The 22,060-nt window shown below is 36.1% G+C and overlaps 3 protein-coding genes across 3 annotated transcripts; 1 reads left to right on the top strand and 2 right to left on the bottom strand.

The window, feature by feature from the left end:
- Positions 1-37: 37 nt before the first annotated feature.
- SmydA-5 (SET and MYND domain containing, arthropod-specific, member 5) lies at positions 38-11,411 on the bottom strand. The gene is made up of 6 exons (XM_074106113.1): positions 11,297-11,411; positions 7,653-7,692; positions 5,912-6,096; positions 2,116-2,241; positions 1,303-1,425; positions 38-1,153 (listed from the first exon to the last, which is right to left on the bottom strand). Exons 2-6 carry the CDS (start codon positions 7,686-7,688, stop codon positions 55-57), a joined length of 1,569 nt encoding a protein of 522 aa, XP_073962214.1. The 5' UTR covers positions 7,689-7,692; positions 11,297-11,411; the 3' UTR covers positions 38-54.
- A 1,739-nt stretch (positions 11,412-13,150) lies between these two features.
- Positions 13,151-17,604, top strand: SmydA-2 (SET and MYND domain containing, arthropod-specific, member 2). Its single transcript, XM_074106110.1, has 3 exons — positions 13,151-14,525; positions 14,661-14,845; positions 16,574-17,604. Exons 1-3 carry the CDS (start codon positions 13,214-13,216, stop codon positions 16,727-16,729), a joined length of 1,653 nt encoding a protein of 550 aa, XP_073962211.1. The 5' UTR covers positions 13,151-13,213; the 3' UTR covers positions 16,730-17,604.
- An 86-nt stretch (positions 17,605-17,690) lies between these two features.
- Positions 17,691-21,406, bottom strand: LOC141441384 (uncharacterized). Its single transcript, XM_074106112.1, has 4 exons — positions 21,286-21,406; positions 20,025-20,219; positions 19,061-19,234; positions 17,691-17,975 (listed from the first exon to the last, which is right to left on the bottom strand). The coding sequence occupies exons 1-4, from the start codon at positions 21,379-21,381 to the stop codon at positions 17,766-17,768; spliced, it is 675 nt and encodes a 224-aa protein (XP_073962213.1). The 5' UTR covers positions 21,382-21,406; the 3' UTR covers positions 17,691-17,765.
- Positions 21,407-22,060: the final 654 nt, after the last annotated feature.

Raw genomic sequence — 22,060 nt, 5'->3', positions numbered from 1 at the left:
GATAATTATGTATAAGATAAAAACAACATAAAATTAAATACATTTTGAAACAATTCAAACAACCAAATTTTTATCTTTACAATACCTTTTGAAATGTTTTTTGCTTTCTAAAATAACTGAAAATAGTTTTTTTCCTGACAACTCTTCCATGTCATCTTTAAGAGAGTCCAAAGCCGTATCAATAGCTGATTTAGCTTCAACAATCAATAGTTTAACTACATCAACAGGTTTTACTGAACCATCGCTATTAGGTATGGTGGTTTTTAAAACTAAAGCTGAATGCAATTCATGTTGTAAAACAGCACTATACAAACTAAGTCTAGCATTACCAGGGTCTAATTTCTTAGTAATTTCAATAAGATCCTTACACATATTTATTTTCCTGTCTAATATTTCTTCTGATGTGTAATCAGGCTGTCGTCCATACAATTGAATCAACGAGTGTTTTATTGAATATAAATGGTAGTGGTTTGGGTGTAAAAATGTCGATAGCCTACACAGTAGATTCTCTAACATCGTTATCGTACCACCCATCATTTGTACAGCCTCTACTTCTTCACCCATTTGTGATATAATCATGTTTACTTGGGAATTATTCACTTTGACACCGCATTTATCGCACGCCCAATCAGTTTCATCATCCAACGGATCTTCAGCTAAATGTATTCCATCGCAGAGATTGTTACCATCACCTAAGCATTTCATAGCACTCACGTATGTGCCTAATTCAGTAGGATCTGCACATCTTTCGCATCTACAAGCAAAATACTTTGTATCTTCCAAGTGCTGTCTCCGCGCTTGCGTACCCCATAAGGCATGACTATACATAGTCGTTATGTGACTCCCTTTCAAAACTGGAACTACAACTTTGACTGTAATTCTGTACAAATCATTTCTGTCTTTAGTCGAATGACTAAATGTATGTTTAGTGTTAGGTATGCAGCTGTGTTCCATAATGCATGTATTTGTATACAAGGCTAGTAACTCTGTGCCTTCCATTAAACGAATTTCTAAAGCATTGGTGTCAATAATTCCACAAAAAACGTGGAGTAGATCTGCTGAGATTTCAGGAAGATGTTTATTCTTAGTTTCATCGTCTAGTTTGTTGATAAAATTGTTCATGAGGTATTCGACGATGAACTCGTTGGCTTCGCTGAAAGTAAAAATAAATAAATAAATATTATCTGTCAAAGTTACAAAGGAAAATAATAATTAGGTATTAGTAAATATATCCAAGTGAATGTAATTTCCCGCTCATAGGGGCAAACAGTCACTTATGAGCATTAAGAAAGAACTAATTACTCGTAAGCGTCAGTGCCAGGACTACGACATTCCATGTGAGACTGCATTTCAGAGAGCTTCTTCCATCTCTCAGGATCTGTCGTCTGTAGCAGCGCACATCTCAGAGGCAGGAGAGCGTCGTGCCTGGAAACCAACAATTAAGAACTTATTCAAATTTAACATCAAAAACTGTTCACCATGTAATGAATGTGAGATTATGAAATTCCTTCCTTAGCAGTCCCATTTAATTAAAGCACTTCTAGAAGTTAGTTCACAAGGAAGCATCAGTTCCATTGCGTGAACTGTTTTCAGCTTTAGTGGTACAGTATTTTGATGTACGTGTTCACTCAAGCATACCTACGAATGCAAGATCCGGCAAAAAGTTGTATCCTGCAAAATGTGTCGACCGATTTTGCAACTGCAAATCGGTTCGGTCGTTCGATCCGACCGGGATCCGATTTAGTGGCGATATTATTTCAATAATTGCATTCACTTGTGTGCTCAGAACAAGAATCCTGCAAAAATTCAGATCTGGACTGGAGGATCTTATAAAACCGGGCAGCCATGTGAACCACACTTGGTTTTTTAGAATCGGGTGGTCAGTAGATCCGACAAAACTTGACGCCGCCATGTGAACGGGCCAGCAGAGGTAGGTACAAAGTACAGTTTAGAGGTACAACCTTGCTATCATTAGCAGTACTATTATGAACTTTCCGGTTCATTGATCCGCTTTTAAGCCTGCCTCCGTTTAGTCTCACCCTTACCCTTTGAACCTGAAAATTCAGTTAAATCTAACCTGCTATTTTATCTACCAAATTTGCCATTTTGAATCACCTGTAATATTCTGCCATATTATCTAAGACACATTCAGGCCTCATTCTCAGAATGGCGCATTCTGCTCCATGGTGTCTTGGATCTGAGAGCCCTGGACAATTTCCACTGCACACTGGCCATCCGCATCTGGAATTAGAAATATGTATTGAAGAAGAAGGAATCACAAATATTTTGCACTAATTGGTAACAAATTTACGTTAACTAGCGAACATTTTTGGGCCATTTTTTATTTTGTTGTCGATATCTTTCTTTTCTCAGATTTCAATGCAATTTGGTGAATTGGTAAAGTTGCTTACCATAGTCAAGTCCAATTTCACACTATGTCCTACAATTTTTTCCATTGAGTTACACAAATGTATGGAAATTTCGTAACTAAACTGAAAATTTAGTATAAAATGAGGAACTCAAAATTAAAAAAAAGAACAAAATAAAAAATGGCCCTTTTTAGTGGCCGAACTCTTACTGTTTAAAAGACAATCAGGAATTAATATATCAATTAAGTGTAATAAAGTAAAGTGTACAAGTTCTTATTCTATGTCTGCGTAGTTAATTACGCGTGAAAAAAATTATATTTTAGATTTTTTCCTTTGATCAAAAAATTAATTAAAAGTCAGTTTTTACCAATAAACTGAGCTATTTATTGATTTTAACAAAATCAAGAAAAACATATCGTAGGTGTCTTTTGATCAATTTTTAACCGAATTCGAAAAAGGAGGAGGTTCTCAATTTGAGTGTATGTTTTATTGAAAAAGAAATACACAATTGTTATAAGGAGCAACTTGATAAAATAAGATCGTACTTTACTAGAAAGAATTACATAAGTCTGCATAATATTACTCATTCTTACTGACACCATACTTTAAATTTTTCTCGTTTCGTCAAACTAAAATGAATGCTGAGGTTTACAGAAAATTTCAATTTTAAATTCTGTACCGTGGAAAAATATGAATTTAATTAAACTACTTGACCTGCAGCTTTGAACTGGGATTCACTCGTTTTAAATCTAGCGTTCTTTTCATTTAAGTCTTGGTATCTTTTTATTAGACGACATTTCAGTTTATCACTGTAGCACGTCGCAGAGTTGCAGAAGACGATTCTGTCTCGTTCTTAATTACAACTTGTTCAGAAGCTATTGAGTCTATTTTGGTTTAGTTATTAAAGTAAATAAAAATTATGTAAGCAACGCCAATTAGAACTACGAGTGAGATACGTACTCTTAAAAGTCGACACGAGTTGTGTTTAGACTTTTTGCTTTTTTGATACAATTACTGAAATGCCGTAAATCGATGGGTCCTATGTATAAGGGCCAAAGTGATTTTTTTTCAATTTTGAGATTTGTGCGTTATAGGTATCTATAAACTATATACTCGTATATTTAGATAGTGGATTAAGAAAACATTGTTATTTAATTATAAATGTATTAAAATATTAAATTCAAACGCTACAAATCATAGTAAAAACGCATCAAGATAGTCTTTGATTTAACTTTACTTCCAATGTAATAATATCTTGTATTCGAACTCTTGTTCTTAACATTATTGATTTTAAGATTTAACATGGACGATATCTCGCTGCCGGTTTATTATAACGTCATAAGAGCGTTTATACCTGCTGAGCTGGCAACGTTGCATTTTGTTAGTTTTTCTCGATTATTCCATAAAAATTGAATGAAAATTAAAAATGTTTTCTGATACAACTTAATGTGTCTACTCCTATAATTCTTCGTGATAGACTTTTATATTCCTTAAACACGAATTAATGTTCGTGACCGGTTTTTAAAAAAATACAAGTCTATAACGAATAATTATTTTATTATTGGAGTAGCCACATTAACTTATATATTAAGAAGTGTTCTATCTGACAAAATTATAAATTTTCATTCAATTTTTATGGAATAATCGAAAAAAACTAACAAAAATGCAACGTTGCCAGCTCAGCAGGTATAAACGCTCATAAGCATAAGGGAGGGAAATTTTAACGAATTTATTTTTTATGTAAATATAAATTTTCTTTTGCATAAAATACCTAATTGAATTGAATAGCTAAGTCTTCTGGTTGAAATAATCCAGGTGGGTTACAGTTGAATTGGCGGGAGAAAATACTGTTTATGGTGCCAACAATTTAATACATACTTACACACAATTATAAGATAAACATCCGAGTGCCCGATAGATACCCGATAGATGACACCCTGCGCTGTCACCTCTTTTGTTTATAATATAAAATCAAAGATGGCGACTATTGGGACAGTGAGCACTCGTCCGTTTCCCTAACTCTGAAACTTTTGTCGCTATCATCTATTTTGACGCTTAAAACTCTTTAATAATTGCTTTGACTGTTAAATCTTGCTAAAAGACTCTACGCCAAATTTCCTGTCGGAATTTCCTTCCTTGTTATCATCTCAAATCGTAATAATCTTCTTTTTCCGTTATTTGTTGTGCAAACCTCATAAAATAAGTTACCGCATTCAATATTGGAAACCTTCTGGGGATAAGGATATCAGGGTTCTTAGTTTGTTCGTGTGTAATAAGAGGAAAAGTTTGACAATAATGGATTCGAAGATTGAAGTCGATTTGGGTGCCGAGTCGAGTCAAGAAGTTAACAATTTTAAGATGGAACCTCGATTTATGGTTGAAAGCAGAGACGGACAAGGCAAAATTGATTCGAATGACGTATTACGTCATAATTACGTCTTATTAGAACAGCCAATTTATCTAATAAATGATTATTTTTATGTGGAATAATTTATGCGCAAATAATTTATGATATGTGCGTAGATAAAATATTATTTGAGTTGTTTATTTGCATGGCATTATAAAAAAACTATTATTTGCTGACTGTACTTGCATCGTGGAACGTTCGTCTAGGCCTTCTTTCAACGTTCCCATTCACGCTCGTCTTATAGATCTGCCTAGTCAACCTGTTTTCATTCATTCTCTCAACATACCCAAACATCCAAGCATCCCTTTCTCAATCCGAACAAAGTCCTTGATCCGAACACAACGAACGAGGACGTTCTGAAGAAAGGTCGGTCACAGGAGTACTCTCAACCGATGTGCATTCATGAAAAGATTGATGAATGCATAGGAAGCGAGAGTTGTACGCCAGGATCGTAGCTAATGTAGAAGGAAGTAGTCTCTGCCTACCCCGTTGGGAAAGAGGCGTGATTTTATGTAAATATGTACATATTGTCATCCAAAGTACACAATATATTTATAACAATGTGCAAGTTAATGCCATTAACCGTTGAGGAGTTCCGTCCAACGGCGACGATCCGAGCTGGGTCACTTGAATTTTACTACCAGATTTATTCATTGTCACCTGACTTCTAGCCAAATTTCGATTTCAATCGATTTGACGACTGAAAGATGAAAGTGGGTCAAATTTGACTTCTAAGATTGGATTACACACAGACGACAGGGTATGTCATCAACATCATAATAATATCAGCCGTACGACGTCCACTCTAGGTCTCACGTCGCATAGGTCTGCCCCAGATGGCCGACGGACGGGACAGGTAAAAGTTAATAAAAGCTTGTAAGTAATATTTCCAATGTGTTTCCGGGATGGGGGCTTGGAGATCTGTAATACAGGTTTTACCTAGTTCAGACTCCAGTCCCTCACAAAAGTTACCAGTACCAGTACCTACTTATTCTAAAACTACATTATATATTTTTCACAACTATTGCTGTTATGTGTGTATTGCTGCTGTATTGTTTGTACCTATGTACTTTTGTGAGGAGAAAATAAATGATTTTATTATTATTATTATTGTTGAATAATTAGGATCACTTACTTAGCACACCTCTCTCCAGCATCAGTAAGCACTGGCTTGTAGCACCCAACACAGGGCACTGTCGCCTCAGGGTCCAGAGTGGCCTTGGGTCCAAAGACCAGGGGTCTTTCGGTCAGGACCAGGTCTCCTGGAGCCAAGTCCCGTGCTGCGATGAGGTAGCGGCCCAGCTCTTCTGAAGTACGAGCCTGGTAATAACGTAGTTTTAATATCAAAACTGTATATACAGGTGGCCTATTTAGATCGGTCAGTATGGGAAAGTCTGAATCGATAAGACATACATTACGAAGATCTGTTCTTAGGAACCATGACATCGATTTTAAATTGTTATTAATGTGTAAAACTGCATTCATACATTAAAAACAAACTGTACTCAGCTCGGGAATCGAAACCGGGCGTTTAGAAAAATAAAACTTACATTGTTATAGAATATGAAATAAAATGTATTAGGTATATTCATTCTAGATACCTACCGTGTTTTTTTAATAACATTTATTGCTTATGACCTACACTACCGATATCCAAATAGAAATAATGTACATTTTATTTTTCAAAACGTTCGCGTTCGATTCCAGAACTGAGTAGTGTTATTTTAAAATGTATGAATGCAGTTTTACTTGTTACTAAAATCGATGACATGGTTCCTAAGAACAGATCTTCGTATGTCTTATAGTTTCAGACCTTCCCATACTGACAAACAGCACATGGTTTTTTTAAGAAGGTCGTCATAAAGGTTCACCTCTGATCATTCGACGACCATGGCAATACTACTCCTTGAAAGAAGCGACTTAGAAGAACAATGCAATAGCAAGAAGTAACTTTGTGTGTTTCCTAGCATAGGTAATTTAGTATCTGGGCGACTGAGCTTTTCTCGGGCTGAAACTCGGTAATAAGCGTTTTCCCAGAGATAAGACCTAAGCTAGATCGATTTCTCATCCCCGAAAACCCTTACATACCAAATTTCATCGAAATCGTTGGAGCCGTTTCCGGTGGTAGATTTTTTTAGACATTCATTAAGTGCTTTTTATAGCCTAAATTGAATAGAGATATTTAGACTTTGACTTTGATTTGGACGATGAGCTAAATCTAACCACATGGACGCCGAATCAATCCCTCTGGCGAAAGCTATGTGAAATAATATTTTAACCATTTTAAATAATGTTATAATAATATTAATTCAATTTAATGTTCTCCTAAAATAAAATCCATGGTATTTGCAGTAACTAAAAATAATGCTTAAAAATTGAAAACCTTTGTTACCCGACTGCAAGAAGAGGTATTGTTTACTTATGTAATTTATCTCAGCAGGCTGTTCTAAAGTTAATTATTTCTATCAGATAGTTATAAATATAAAATCAATTAAAAATACATACATGTTCGTAGCAAACGTTTTTCGCTTCAATTAACCGTAACATTGTTATGCACTTCTGTCCATCGACAGCTCGAAATAAATTGTCTTTCGAAGTGTCAGTATTAATTATAGAATAAAACTTTTTTACTTTCTTTCTGATCAGCTAACGACATCTTTTGTGAAGGACATCACTTAGACTTCGTACTTTACAGTACGCCATCTACTGAGAAAAAGTCTAACTATCAATTCTTGTAGTTATGCTCTGAGTTATGGCTTCCATTCGTTCGTACCACGCCGTCAAAAGCCGTCACTTTCATATCTCGCTAGAGGGCGCAAAAAATCATTTGAAATTCTGAACAGATTTTAATAAATTGGTGTCCCTGCTACACTTACCTCATAAACACAATCAGCTCCATTTTCATGCCCCATTTTTCTGCGAAAGTAATAAACATTTTATTGGACTAAAACATCAAACTTCAAAATTAAATTTCCTAGGTATCAATTTTAGCACCAACTTTTTTACTTCCAAAACTTAAACCTTCACGATTATTATCATTTTAAAGTACAATACCTCAAAATCGTCTATACCTATTAAAATGAAACATAGCTAAGAACTACAGCAAGGAAACTCGTTTTCACTTAATCAAAAACATAACCCTTCTTTAGGCAGTCGGGTAAAAGACCGACAGACAGACAGACGGACAGACAGTAGTTAGACATGGAGGGAGACATTGGCATCACACTTATAACACCCCTCTTTCTGCGTCGGGGGTTACAAAATACCAGACAGCCATTGTAACTTCAATCTTCAAATTTATTGTTTTATTTAACGCTTACACGTACAAAACAATCAATAAATCTCACTCATTTAAATCATTGGTACACTGCCATCTAGTAACAGTAAACCTAGACCTAGTTCAACATCGAGTTAACATGATGCACATGAATTGCGTGATTTATGTGCGCTGGCGCGCGAACGCCTCGTGTCAAGGCATTGATCTTGAATCGGGCGCATCGATGAAAATAAACTTTTCACTTTTTATGCTCGTAAACTTCGTATTTGTGCTAGATCTAGGTGGCAAAAATTAACTATACTATGCTCTAGCGCGTAAAGTAAAATCTTTGTCTAAGACCCAAAGATGCTGGCAGCATTTCCTAGCTGTATAGCTATGCTGAAACGTTGTCCGAGGAAACTGCCAGCTCTTCTGTCCCCTGTGGTATCAAAAAGTCGTTTAGACAATTCTTTAATTTTTTTTTTACGCTGGGGGACCCTCGAAATGGAACAAAGTTGTATTCAGGGCCGAGACCTTTGTATTTGTTTACTTTTAGTTTTTCCGACGCCTCTGCTGCTGCACCAGTAGTAGCTAACGAAAATGAACCAGTTCAATGCCTCATAATGGCAATGGTATTGTTTATTGATCGCCACATATTTTTAGATGAAGGTTATAATTTATTGGCTGGTTCCCAGATATTGAGTTTTTCATCTATTTGTTATAAGAAGTCTGATTTAGATAATCTTATATGAGATAATAATATACCTACCAGGATGTCCAGACAGGATTAAATATTCAGATAATACTGATAATGTGAACATGGGTTCATACAAAATGACTCGTCTACTAACATATGTCGAGTGACAGAAATCTTCCGTTCCACTGCTTTAACTGACTTCAAAAAGGAGGACTCATTTATTTAGGAGAACATTTTTCTTATCAAAGACATAATACAAATTCTGGCATGCCCTAAAATGGCTGTGACTATGCGTGTCGAATAGTTGATATGAAGCTAATTGTCATCATCATCATCAGCCGTAAGACATCCATTGTTAGACATAGCTAGGTCTCTCGTGGACCTCCAGTTGCTTCGGTTGGAAGCGGTGGTTGCCGGCAGTTTCAACAAGTCATCCGTTCATCTCATTCGTGGACGTTCTATGCCGTCCTGCTGATCTGCGGTCTCTATTCGAACACTTTTTGACTCCAACGGCCATTTGTTCTTCGTGCTATATGGCCTGCCTATTGCCACTTCAACAAGGTTATCCTTCATAGTCAAAATACCACAAACGGGACTTATCTACACACGAGCTTAACCTTGACTATATGGGTGACCCTCGTTCTTCAACGTTTCTTTTCATTTCTGATTCGATCTCGTAAAGTAACCCCAAGCAATAGCTCTCTCCGTAGCTCGCTGAGCAACACTGAGCCTATTTATATGTAAGGCAAAAGAGAAACATAATTATAAAAAGTATTTCAAGTATGTATAAACACTTCACATAAATATTTTCTCAGCATTTAGCGTACTAACAACTGGAATCTAGGCGTCTATTTTTGCCCTTCACAACTTTACACCGCTCCAGAAATAAATGTTCTACATAATTTTTAAACGGCTATTATTATTTTTCACGTGCACGTGACCTGGGAATTTAACAGTGGAAATATAGTGTTTCTTCTTTACTAGCTCGTGACTTCGTCTGCAAAAAAATCTCGTCGAATTTATAAAAATTATAACGTGGTCTTCATACTACTACTAGTAATAACTGTGCCAAACGTGACGTGAAACCCAGCGGTTAAGATTTCGAGATTTTATTCCGATTTCGTTGGAATATCAACTTATTCTAGACGTCCAGCTTATAGCTCAATCTTCACAAACTTTCGCGTATATAATATTAGTAGGATGATACTCATAAATCCTTTAATATGATCTTGGATTCGTCGGATTGATTAAAACAGGTCAAGTAGTATAGTCGACCAAGACATTGGTTTACTTACCACCCTAAGGTTTTTTTTTTTTTCGGACGGACTGTTGCTGTTAGCCTCAGACGGCTAGGTTTAATGTCATTTGTAGCGCTTAAAACGTCAAAGCCTATTTTCACTCACAAGTCAATATGACGACTTCACAACTTTTTATTTTCACATCTAATCGTTCATCCACCATCACCTCTCATATTTCGTTTTCTAGAATTTTTTTACCGTACAACGGCAAAAACTACTAGACACTGGCAAAATTGTCCTCCGATGGACAGAGCCATATTTTTTTAAAGAAACAACAACAAGTCAATATGACAATCAGCCTCATTGTTTTATTTCTGAAGCAGGAAGTGTCATTAAGATTAAAATTGGTAAAGCACTTTCTTGGTCGACTATACAAATCGGATTCGCGCACTGAGGTTTCTATACAAATTCCTAGGTACAAGTGAGTGGGTCACGTTGTGAGTAAGTACCCCAAGGACACCCCTAATATCAGGAGGAGGAGGAGAAGGATTGAAGATGCGTTGCTAGCTCAGAGGGCTAATATACCAGTTATTTTACCGGCTGTCTCACTCCCCAAATTGAAACGCAAGCACAGCTTCTTAGCGGCAGCATTGCTGCAGGATCCAGCAACATTGCCATTTTCAAGTATCTTTAGTGCTTCAGTGATTTAGGTGTATCGTCAGTCTGTCCAGTCAGTACGGTATTCTATACTGTACTTACTATTTTTAGTCCCAGACGCAAAAAGAGGGTGTAAGTTTGACAGCTGTGTCTGTCTGTCTGTCTGTGGCACCGTAGCTCTTAAACTGGTGGACAGATTTAAATGCGTTTTTTTTGAAAGCAGGTTTTCTAGCGATGGTTCTTAGACATGTTTATTGAACTTTGAAGTGACAAAGTCGGGGGTTTTCCAAGTTTTTGTTAGTTAGGTTATACGGGTATTGATATATGTAGGTAGACTGATTGCCGACGTACAAAATTGGTAAAGACAACCTTTACACTTAGTAGTTCTAGAATCTAGTCCACGCTAGTTTGGACTTTAAATCACTACTTCTGGTAAAGTACTTGTACGTGACACACGTTCACATTAAAAATAAAACTAAAAGTATTCGCATTTTTGGTAAGTCTTTTTATGTTTTTAATGCTCGTCATCCTTTTTCACTAATATATTTCCATCTCACATTTTTTTCACGTTAATATTTTTGATCGCACAAATAGAAAATTCCATTGACTTAATTATATTAATAGTTCATCCATTATGCTATATAACGATTTTATTAACAGAAATCGACTTACTGAAAAGCACACCCGATTTTTTAGCACACTGCACTAACGTTCTCCAGTTTTCCACAAAATCGTTTTTTCATGGAGCAGCGACTCGTGCGCCGGTCTCTAGCAAACTACAACTCATTTTCTGCGAGCGGTGTATGAAAGAATGTTGTTATGTAATGATAAATTCGGTCAATACATATTAATGAAGATATATGTCATACAGGATACTTATGCAGATAATCTTTATGAAAGAGCATATTGTGCCTTAAGTTATCCGTCTCTTTTTATCTGATACATTTTTGGAGTAATTGATATTGCATCAACTTATTCTACTTCCGATTTACTTCCTTACGCTAGGTGTGAAGAGCGACTCAATCCTTTATGCTGTTAATAATTCGGTTATTACTTATATTTCTTACGGGATGTAGACCGTAGTTAATTAATGGCTCATCATATAACATCGTATCGAGAGCTCATTAAAGAAAATTACGGCCTACATCCCGTAACATATATAAATCCAAATCCAAATCATTTATTCAGTAATAGGCCGCAATGGGCACTTTTACACGTAATTTTTCAAACTAACAGCGCTTTCGGAAAGACCATCTTTGCCAAGAATAATGCGCCGCAATAAACTTAGCAGAAAGTCATTTTTTCAATATAAAATAATTACAAAATAAAATACTTAAAAAGTACAGTATACAATTAAAGAAAAAGTTACAAAACTAAACACTAACTATGTCTACGTTCAGTGGAAGTGTAGATAATGCTTTCACCGTCATAAATTAAAAAAAAAGTATCTAATCATTCGTTAAAACGTTAATATTCCGGTTATTTGCCAAAGCGCATTGCTTTATCTTTAATAGTGCGGATTGTGAAGGAATGGGATTAGCTAACGTCATCCTGTTTCTCCGAATGAAATTAAGGGCATTAGCCCGATTACAAGGTTAAAGCCATACAAGAAGCCGTGGTGGCCTAGTGGTTTGATCTATCGCCTCTCAAGCAGAGGATCGTGGGTTCAAGCCCCGGCTCGCACCTCCAGTTATCTAAATTCATGTGCGGAATTACATTTGAATTTTACCACGACCTTTATGGTGAAGGAAAACATCGGCTTCGCCCGCGTGGAATTCAGTTATCGCGCGCTCTTCCCTCGGGAACTGTGCATTTTTCCGGGATAAAAAGTAGCCTTTGTCACTCGAGCCCATAAACTATCTGCCAAAAACCACGTCGATCCGTCGCTCCATTTCGACGTGAAAGACGGACAAACATACAAACACACACAGTTTCGCATTTTTAATATTAGTATGGATTTCTGTCCATTGTAAAGGGTGCCTGGAAGAGATCGCTCTGAAGCGATAAGGCCGCCTATTTGCTTACCTAAGACGATCTCTATGTATATTGTATATACCTGAATTTTCATTTTCCGTATTGTATATACCTGAGTTTTTGCATTGTATTGTATTCTATTATCTTCTTACAAAAATAAAGTCGATTTATAAAAAAAGGGAAAATAATTATTGCAAAAATATCAATTTAGTAAAATAATCCGCCTCTTGCCATTCTTGGCCCAAAAGTGCCCATAGCGCCCGAAAAGCATTTCCACGTTAATACGGGCAGAATTCTGGCAAACATCGTTAAAATAATCAACTAACTTGACAGCAAATTCGACGTACAGTTTGACTTTAACACACTTAAGGGAGTAAGTTTTGTATCGAAGCATTACAGTTAAAACCACAACATAAAAAATAACAATAATTCATTGACAAAACCCTTTTAAACAATGCATGACGATACATCAAAGATAACAGTGTTTAATTCCTCATTTTGTTGGCTCGTGTCCCAAGACTCGTACCAGTGTTAATTATGTATATCTATTTAAAACGAGTATTGTACTAGAGCTCAAACGAGACGGCCGCGTCGTTCGAAAACCAAGGCGAAACCATGGAACATAACCGGGAGATACCCACGTGTGAAGTCTGTCAAAAACCAGCTAATCAGACCTGCGGAGGATGCAAGCTCGTCTATTACTGCTCCAGAGCACACCAAAAACTAGGATGGAGAGAGGGTCACAAATTCAAATGCTGCGCCTTCAAGATACAGTTCTCAGACAACGTGGGCAGACACATGATCGCTACAAGAGACATACAGCAAGGCGAAATGATCATGAAAGAAAAACCAGCCATAATGGGACCCAGAATGTCCTCGCCAGCGCATTGCCTGTCATGTGGAAAGAAGCTAGAACCAATCAAGATCGGTGATAAGTACGATTTCTATAAATGCTCAATTTGCTGTTGGCCGATGTGTGGACAGAAATGTGAGAAGGCTGATGTTCATAAACCAGAGTGCAAAATCATGACCGATATGAAATATAAGTGCACCATTAAGTATGAAGAGCCAAATAAAAGTGAGGCTGCTTACTGCGTGATTGCTCCGCTAAGAGTTTTACTGATGAAACAGTCAAACCCACAGCAGTATGAGAACATTTGCAATCTGGAATCGCACATAGATGAAAGAATAGGAACTCCTCTGTACACGATTTTGAAAGCCAATCTGACAACTTTTATTATACAAGTTCTAGGAATGGACTTTGACGAGGAGACAATTCTGAAAGTGGCTTCCATTTTTGATACAAATGCATTCGACGTGAGGTCTCCTGACGGATCGAAAAGGTTACGGGCTATTTATGTAACAGCGTCAATGATGAACCACAGTTGCAGGCCGAACACGCGTCACATATATCTCGGTGACGACTATAATATGGCCCTGATTGCAACTGTGCCAATTGCAAAAGGTGAACTCATAACTGCAACGTACACTCAATCACTCTGGGGTACCTTGGACAGGCGGAGACATTTAAAAATAAATAAATGTTTTGATTGTGATTGTGAAAGATGTAGAGATCCCACTGAGCTGGGTACTAATTTGGGAAACATTTACTGTTCCCTATGCAATGGTCCGGGGAGCGAACACAGTCTTACAAAGGGAGCCATGTTGTTGTCCACGAATCCTTTAGACGAATCAGCGACATGGAAATGTGAAAAATGTGACCACTTTATTTTAAGTAAACAAATGTTTTGGGGTAATAATGCATTGAAACAAGATCTCAATAAACTTAACAAGTCTAATCCCAAAGATTTTGAGGAGTTCATTCAGAAATATAGTCAGACGCTTCATCCTACAAATCATTTAGTCATACAAGCGAAATTAGCGTTGACTCAGATTTACGGCAATCAAAAAGGCTACATTTTATCAGGTAATTTAGAAATTTACAACTATTTATTTATGGTATATATCACTGTCCACTCAAGAAATAACCTTTATCAACTTTTCAACATAGTTTCCATGAACTGCACTGTAGTAAGTTTTCGCATTTTTTTTTTGTTTTCAGAACTGCCAGACCACTTACTCCAACGTAAAATTGACCTTTGCCATGAGTTGCTGGAGGTAGCAGACAAGATTGAGCCTGGATGGTCGCGCTTCCGAGGGACACTTCTCTTGGATCTACAGGCAGCAATGACGATACAGACCAAAAGGGAATTTGAAACTGAGAAGCTAACAAAAGCTGGTGCGCAGGTAACGTAATAATACCTATGGAATAAATAGGCTCAACAGAAAATAATATTTAATACTAGCGACCCGCTCCGGCTTCGCACGAGCAAAATAAAAAAAACCGGCTAAGTGCGAGTCAGACTCCCACACGAAGGGTTCCGTACCTAACAACATTAGACATTAGCAAAAAACGGCAAAAAACACGTTTTCTGTATGGGAGCCTCCTTAAATATTTATTTATTTTAATTTAATTTATAACTTTTAAAGTGAATCAATAAACCAATAAATATTCTGTTAATATTTCAAGCAACCACCTGTTGCTGTTATTACCTAATATCGAGCAAAAAACGGCAAAAAAAAACACGTTTGTCGTATGGGAGCCCCCCTTAAATATTTATTTTATTCTGTTTTTAGTATTTTTTGTTATAGCAGCAACAAGAAAATTATTCCTGAAAATTTCAACTGTCTAGCTATCACGGTTCATGAGATACAGCATAGTGACAGATAGACAGACGGGCAGTGGAGTCTTAGTAATAGGGCCCCGTTTTTATTACCCTTTGGTCACAGAACTCTAAAAAGGTCTCTAATCAAGGGCACTCCACACACATTTTTGAAATAATTTAGCAAAGAGTGAAATCATTTTTAAACTCGGTCTAGAGTTTTTGAGTTAGTTCATAACAAACATACAAATCTTTCCTCTTTATTATATTAGTATAGATTAGAAATGTTAGTCAAAATCTCATTCGAATTTAAATAAAAAAAGTCTAAACCGTTATGTTATTTCCATAAATATTTCCTTAATTTGTATTCCAATTTTTAGAAAACATGACAGACTGTAAAAAAATTATAATAAAAAAGAGAATACGTGACTAAATAAACTGTTATGCAAATCAACCTTCATTAAGGGGTATGCTCCTGGATAGGCTATCATATTTTATTTAACATCATTTTCAATTTTTATTTCTAGTTCTTATCCTTAAAGCACAGAAAGAAATAGATTATTATTAGTACTATAACAATCATGCTCTTTTTATAGCTTTAAATATATTTTTTGTGTTACTAGGCCGGTATTGAAAGTTGATCCACAAGCATTATTTTCCAGCTGTGTAGATTTGAAAATTGGAATGAAGCCAAATACCTACTTACAATAAAAAAAAAACTATTGTGTTTAGAGATTTTTCTTGATCATAGAATGTACTTGTTCATAGCTTTTAACTATTTACTAATAATACTTGATTATAGTCAAAATACCACAAACGGGACTTATCACGCTATTATTACACAAGTAATATTTACCGTGCCGAGTCTACTCGTGACCACGGCAACTGTAACGTTGCCGAAACGTCGAGGTAAATATTACTTGTGTAATAAAAGCGTGATAAGTCCCGTTTGTGGTATTTTGACTATGAGTGAGAATCACGAAAGTTTAAAATGTTATAATACTTGATTAATCATTTCGGAAAAACAACTCTCCCCAAAATATGTAAAATGAATGCAAACGTACTAATAATTTCAATTGTTATTAGGTTTCAACATGTAGTAAGGCATCTAAAATAGTTAAAAAAATAAATAATAGACGTTTTAATTCTAATCCCACGTAATATCTTAACAATAATAAAAACTAGTATAGCTTGCAAAGTTTACTTACTTTATTTACGTTTTTGAAAATTTATTACTCCTTCAGTCCACAGTTTAATATAAAAGCTTGCGTCTTCTGCTTCTGATATTTAACTACAATTTGTGGATCCCCAGGATCATCTTATGGAGAGCATGGTTCTTCTACAAGAGGCAACCAATATTCTTCGAGTGGAGCCTCACATGAGAGAAGCACTGGAAGCCAAAATTGAAGAACTGAGTTCTCAGTTGGAGAATGGAGAAAATGAATCAGAGTGCATATCAATTGATTAAACTACAGTAATCACAGTTGAAGGAGTTCAATTGGGAGCCACTGTTGAACCTTTTCAGTATAAAACACAGAGACATTGAAAAACCTAGCAAGAAATTTAACAACATACAAGGAGAACGGTGGGTCTAGATTCAAATGGTTTCACTGAAGTGAAATTGAAACAGCAGCAAAAATACTAAATCGATTTATTGAAAAAGACATTCTTTATAAAGTGTATTCAAATATAATTAAGGAATACTAGTTTTAAGTGTTATAAACTTATTATAATATAATTATACTCTTACAAAAGCCCGAGTTTCGTTTTAATTTTTACAAAACAGAGTTACCGTAACATCAAAGTCATTATTGTACAAATTTACATTATTAGTTATTAATATTTTAAAAGATCGACAGACTATATAAAATTAATACTACATTAAGGGACTTATTATTATCATAACAAATATTTTTAGTAACATTTTACATCTACACTAACTCTCTACTTTTACAACGGATTTCAATGAACCCCGATTCGGATTGCGTCTGAACCTTTTTATCATTCTTAAAAATAAGAGGTCCCAGGTTCTGGCAGATCTGTGCTTAAATGAAGAATACGAATATTTATATAGGAGTCATGAATGTTACTATAAATTTTATAAGTATTGATCCTAATAATATATTGACTATTTACTATAAATCTGTTCTTAAATAATACTGAGCGGTAAAAAATCTGGTCCTCAATTGCCCTTTTATGGTTCCAAGGGAAGACCAGCGTCGGCCGCAAGGTTGACATCATGCTGAGTTGGGTTGGGACCATTTCGTGACAAAATTTGCCTCGATTTCCGTTTTTCTTTTTTCTCTGATTTGTAAATGTCATGAATAAATGTTTTTCTTTCTTCTTCTTTCTTTTCTTTCTCCAAATTTTGTGCAGCTGGGTATATATATACCCACTGTACTAGTTGTTAAGCTTAGATTAGATTATCTGGTGTTGAATGTTCCACGATATTTATTACCCAAAAAATAATTAGCTTTATTGATTTGACTTTCTATTTTAACGTATCAAACGTGTTCAGTTTTTAGCGGCGTCACTTTAGTTGGTTTCGTGGTAACTTCGTCTACCTTTGGTATGCTGAGCTCCAAGGTGTCCTTATTGATGCGAAGGACGTTTTTTATAGCTTTAGCCAGCTTTTTATTCGGTTTAGGTGAGTTCTCTATAACGAAGATCTTTTCGGAATTTTTGTCTTCTGTTGGCGATGGTGTCTTTTTGAACTGTTGAAAAATATAATACAAGTGAATAAAGGTACGTACCAGTTATTATCTATTTTTTTTACACTACTAAATCTGACTGTCATTGTTAGACTTCAGTTACACTTTTAGTCTGTTATCAGTATGGTCAGAATGACAATATAATTACCGTGTAACCCTCTCAGACTGACGGACTGATAAAAGTCAATTATTTTTGATATCTTCGTCAACCAAATATGAATGACGGAAAACTAGAATGATGGACTTAACTGAGGCCAGAGTGTGCGTGTGCTTTTCATAGTATAATTATCATCAAAAATGATTTCTCAATTTCAAAACACGACGGTAATGACCATACGGTATGGTCCATACCCCAGGGCTTTCGGGGCACAAACGATTTGCTAAAGAGTAGACATTAATAGATAGGTTCATCTGACAAAACATTATAATTATTATGCCTCATGAATAATTACCTCACTGCGAATTGTAAACTATACTAGTACTTTAGGTTTAGTACCAAGGCTTATGTTATGAGATAATAATAATAAAAAAACGTTACTTAATTACCTGCAGTAAATTTATTAGTTGATGTGATTTTCGAAATAAATGATTAATCTCTTTTCTAAATTTGGAACAACAGTTAAGCAGCGGCGTTTTGTTGTAAATATCCATTTTAACCCATTGAATCTTTCTACGTCGGCAGTTGTAATAGGTGCATATTTACACGTTAACTGTTACACGATGTGATTGCGATCGCAGTTCTACTTCATTGCCTTGTAACAATTCGTTCATGATGTTTAGTGTGCTATAGCCAAAATTCTTATTTAAAACGAACTTCAATTTATTAAAAATCTTTTCAAACTTTATTAACATTAAAACGATTTCACCTTACGAAAATGTAATATTTTTTGTATTTTAAATACTTATCATTGTATTTTTTCTAATTGATTATATATTCATTAGGCAGAAACCAGCTAGAGTGCACTCTGTTTTTAACTCGATACCTACTCTTTGACTAATGTCAATGCCCTGAAAGTCCCGGAGTATGGTAATGACCACCTGTCAAAAAGCGTTCTACAGTGTCAATTTGACGCAGAATAAGAACTTACCATACTACACACACAGCACCAAGTTCCGAACCGAAAGCAGGCTATACCAGGAGTTCTGTCCATGGCCCTGCGGAACCTAAGGTTGGTGAACCCGTAGATGAGAGGGTTGATAGCACTGTTGAAGTACATAAGGAAGTTGGCCACAAACCAGATGACAGCAAAACTACCGTCAACCTAAAAGAAAATAACGTTGTAAATGCATTACATGCGGTACATAAAGAAAAACAGAAAAGTAAGAAAACCGTGCAGCAAAGAAAGAAGAAGAAAGAAAGAAAGAAGACATTTATTCACTAACACAGAAGACACACATATACAGCAAAATTAACACAAATAAAAAATAAAAATAAAAAAAATAAAAAAAGGTATATTTGAGAAAATTTGGTCCAACGAACAACAACATTGGATGAGCTTGGGAGGTGTAGAAGAGTTAGTAAGTATGTAGATATACTCCAAGATTACTCCTGGCTGCTAACTCAGGGTTACTAAAATTATTGTTAACCCTTAATAGGGTTGACAGACAACCTTGTCAAGACATTTGATTTTGGACGGTAAATGTTGCTAATTTGGATTGGCTTTGATTTTTCTTTGGTGGTAAATATATTGCCGGTGCCCTAATTAAGGGTTAAATTATATGGTACTGTCAATCCGAAACCAGATTTAAAAGTTATATTTTTGACCGCGCAATTGATACTGACAGAACATATTTGAATGGTTTTAGTTTTTCTGTATGATTGTTCACGCTAATCTTGAAAACAACAGAAACGATTTTTCATAGTCATAGTTTGGAGCAACATAAAAAAATGTGCGAAGGTACTTTTAAAAACATTCGTTAACAGATCTTACATCGTGTATCTAACATCGGAGTGAATTTGTGTTTTGGAAAGCAATTTGAATAGCGTTCACTAAAATATCAAAAACCGTCGAAATGATTATAAGTACTAACCATTCATTTGTCTTGACTTACCGAATTGATCGCTCTACTATTATTGCTCCTCCAATAAACCATGACTGTGTAGGGCACTCTGCAGATTACAGAGGCCAATAACACGCAAGACGTGATCCTCATTGCTCGTCTCCTGGCCCTGGCGACGGTCTGCCCATGGCCTCGTGAAGACAGCTCCCTGGCACTCCACTCCAGTTTCCACATTATAGTGCCGTACTGGGAAAAAAGAGTTTGTACATTAGTGATGAGGTAAGAATATTTCTGATCCATATTTTTCTAATTATGAATCAGAAATACTAAAGTCGTGTTGAAGTCGTGGTGGCCTAGTGGTTTGACCTAGTGCTTTGATCCGTTTGAGGATCATGGGTTCAAACCCCGGCTCACACCTCTGAGTTTTCGAAATTCATGTGCGAAATTACTTTTGAAATTTACCCTGAGCATTTATGGTGCTGGAAAACATTTGTGAGGAAACCTGCACGCACACACCTGCGAAGTAATTCTATGGTGTGTGTGGAGTTCCTAATCCGCACTGCTCTCTCATTCAGAGAGAAGGGCTGTGCCCAGCCAGTGGAACGTACCCTATATAGGCTGGGATGATGATTGTTCTAATTACTATGGTGCACACTACTGCCGTCATACGGAAAAAAGACGCGGGTGCCATTTGTTTTCAATGGCAGATGTGTCTTTTGTCTACATGAAACGACATAACATGGATTACACGACAGTTCTTAGTTGGCTTTAGCACAAAATAAAGTAAATTACTGTTAATATCTCTATGTATATCCCCTTGTAACTCTTTACCATAAAGACTTTCGCGCTCCCATTCTCATCACCACCACCACAATTATCTGTCTAGCTCACCACATGATGTATAAAGAAATGGTGCATGCCATAGTTAACAATTCCTTCTCGTACCATTGTTCTGGTGGAACAAATTTCAAATCATTTATTCAGTAAATAAGCCACAATGGGCTCTTCTACACGTATTTTTTTTAAACTACCAGCGCTTTTGGAAAGAACATCCTTGCCAAGGATAATAATGCATGAAAAATAAAAGTACATAGAATTAGAAAGTGAACAATTGTTTCCCCTGTTGCTATCTCATTTCCTCGCAATATAAGTAAAAAGCAGAATGTAAAACTCGAGCATTAAACCCATTTTCCCCTCGACGTGTCTATCCACCCTCGCCGTACCGGCGCGGGTAGCTATATGAACGGCTTGGGTAAAATGGCTCGTTTTATGTTCTTGTTGTACAATCTACTATTAAGGTCGTACTACTTACTGTTAGAACCATGACGCCAAGCGGGATCCACACCAGCATAGTGATGGTGAAGTGCCAGTATATACCGAGGACATTCACGTCTTCCACGCAGAACATCTCGACATGGTCCAACCATTGGCGCTCCTTAAGACAGAGAACGAAAATGCAAACAAATGAACTATGAAACAATTGCTTTGCTCACTCGCGATTTTTACGATAGCAACGTCTATCCCCCTGACGCCCAAAGTCCTTTATAAAGGACTTATCAGTAATTTGACATTGAACTCTCTCAGAAGTCACATAAAGTGGTTGCTGGTGAGCAAAGTCATTATATATGTTCATGGACCTCTGCAAAGTAACGCCTGATTCAATAAATTATTTACAAAGAAAATTTAAGGCAATGTTGCTGTCTTAATTTGTAAAAAGCCCCTTCATATTACACAGGCTATGAAAGTTACTACTAATACTACCTCCCCCCCCCCCCCCCCCCCCCGGCATGTGTAAACAATTAAGTCTTGCAGTTCGGGATTTTGAAAAAAAAAACTTGTGGAAATTCACTAAAATTGTATCGTGGATTTCGTTAACAATTACCGCGCAAAATTGTATGTCTCTAATCCTAACTACGAGTATGTAGCTGTTAAAGATCAACAGTTTTATAGGATTAATAATTACAAATTACCTAGATATAAAATATGACCTTGTTTAGAAAAAGTGACAGAAAATAGGGACATGTTTCATGAGATGAGTTTTTACTCATGAAACCTGAATTTATTTGGATGATGAGAGTCAAATTAAT

This window comes from Choristoneura fumiferana, chromosome 23 (assembly GCF_025370935.1).
Source record: "Choristoneura fumiferana chromosome 23, NRCan_CFum_1, whole genome shotgun sequence".
Taxonomy (NCBI): domain Eukaryota; kingdom Metazoa; phylum Arthropoda; class Insecta; order Lepidoptera; family Tortricidae; genus Choristoneura; species Choristoneura fumiferana.
This window is presented reverse-complemented; position numbering and strand designations above follow the sequence as displayed.

Coding starts and splice junctions, on each gene's coding strand:
- LOC141441384 (XM_074106112.1), bottom strand. CDS start 21,381: ATGTTCTGCGTGGAAGACGTGAATGTCCTCGGTATATACTGGCACTTC. Junction 20,220..21,285: donor TTGGCGTCATGGTTCTAACA/GTAAGTAGTACG, acceptor CTTTTTTCCCAG/TACGGCACTATAATGTGGAA. Junction 19,235..20,024: donor ATAGTAGAGCGATCAATTCG/GTAAGTCAAGAC, acceptor ATTTTCTTTTAG/GTTGACGGTAGTTTTGCTGT.
- SmydA-2 (XM_074106110.1), top strand. CDS start 13,214: ATGGAACATAACCGGGAGATACCCACGTGTGAAGTCTGTCAAAAACCA. Junction 14,526..14,660: donor AAAAGGCTACATTTTATCAG/GTAATTTAGAAA, acceptor TTTTGTTTTCAG/AACTGCCAGACCACTTACTC. Junction 14,846..16,573: donor TAACAAAAGCTGGTGCGCAG/GTAACGTAATAA, acceptor GTGGATCCCCAG/GATCATCTTATGGAGAGCAT.
- SmydA-5 (XM_074106113.1), bottom strand. CDS start 7,688: ATGGGGCATGAAAATGGAGCTGATTGTGTTTATGAG. Junction 6,097..7,652: donor GAGCTGATTGTGTTTATGAG/GTAAGTGTAGCA, acceptor CGTTATTACCAG/GCTCGTACTTCAGAAGAGCT. Junction 2,242..5,911: donor GCTGGAGAGAGGTGTGCTAA/GTAAGTGATCCT, acceptor TTCTAATTCCAG/ATGCGGATGGCCAGTGTGCA.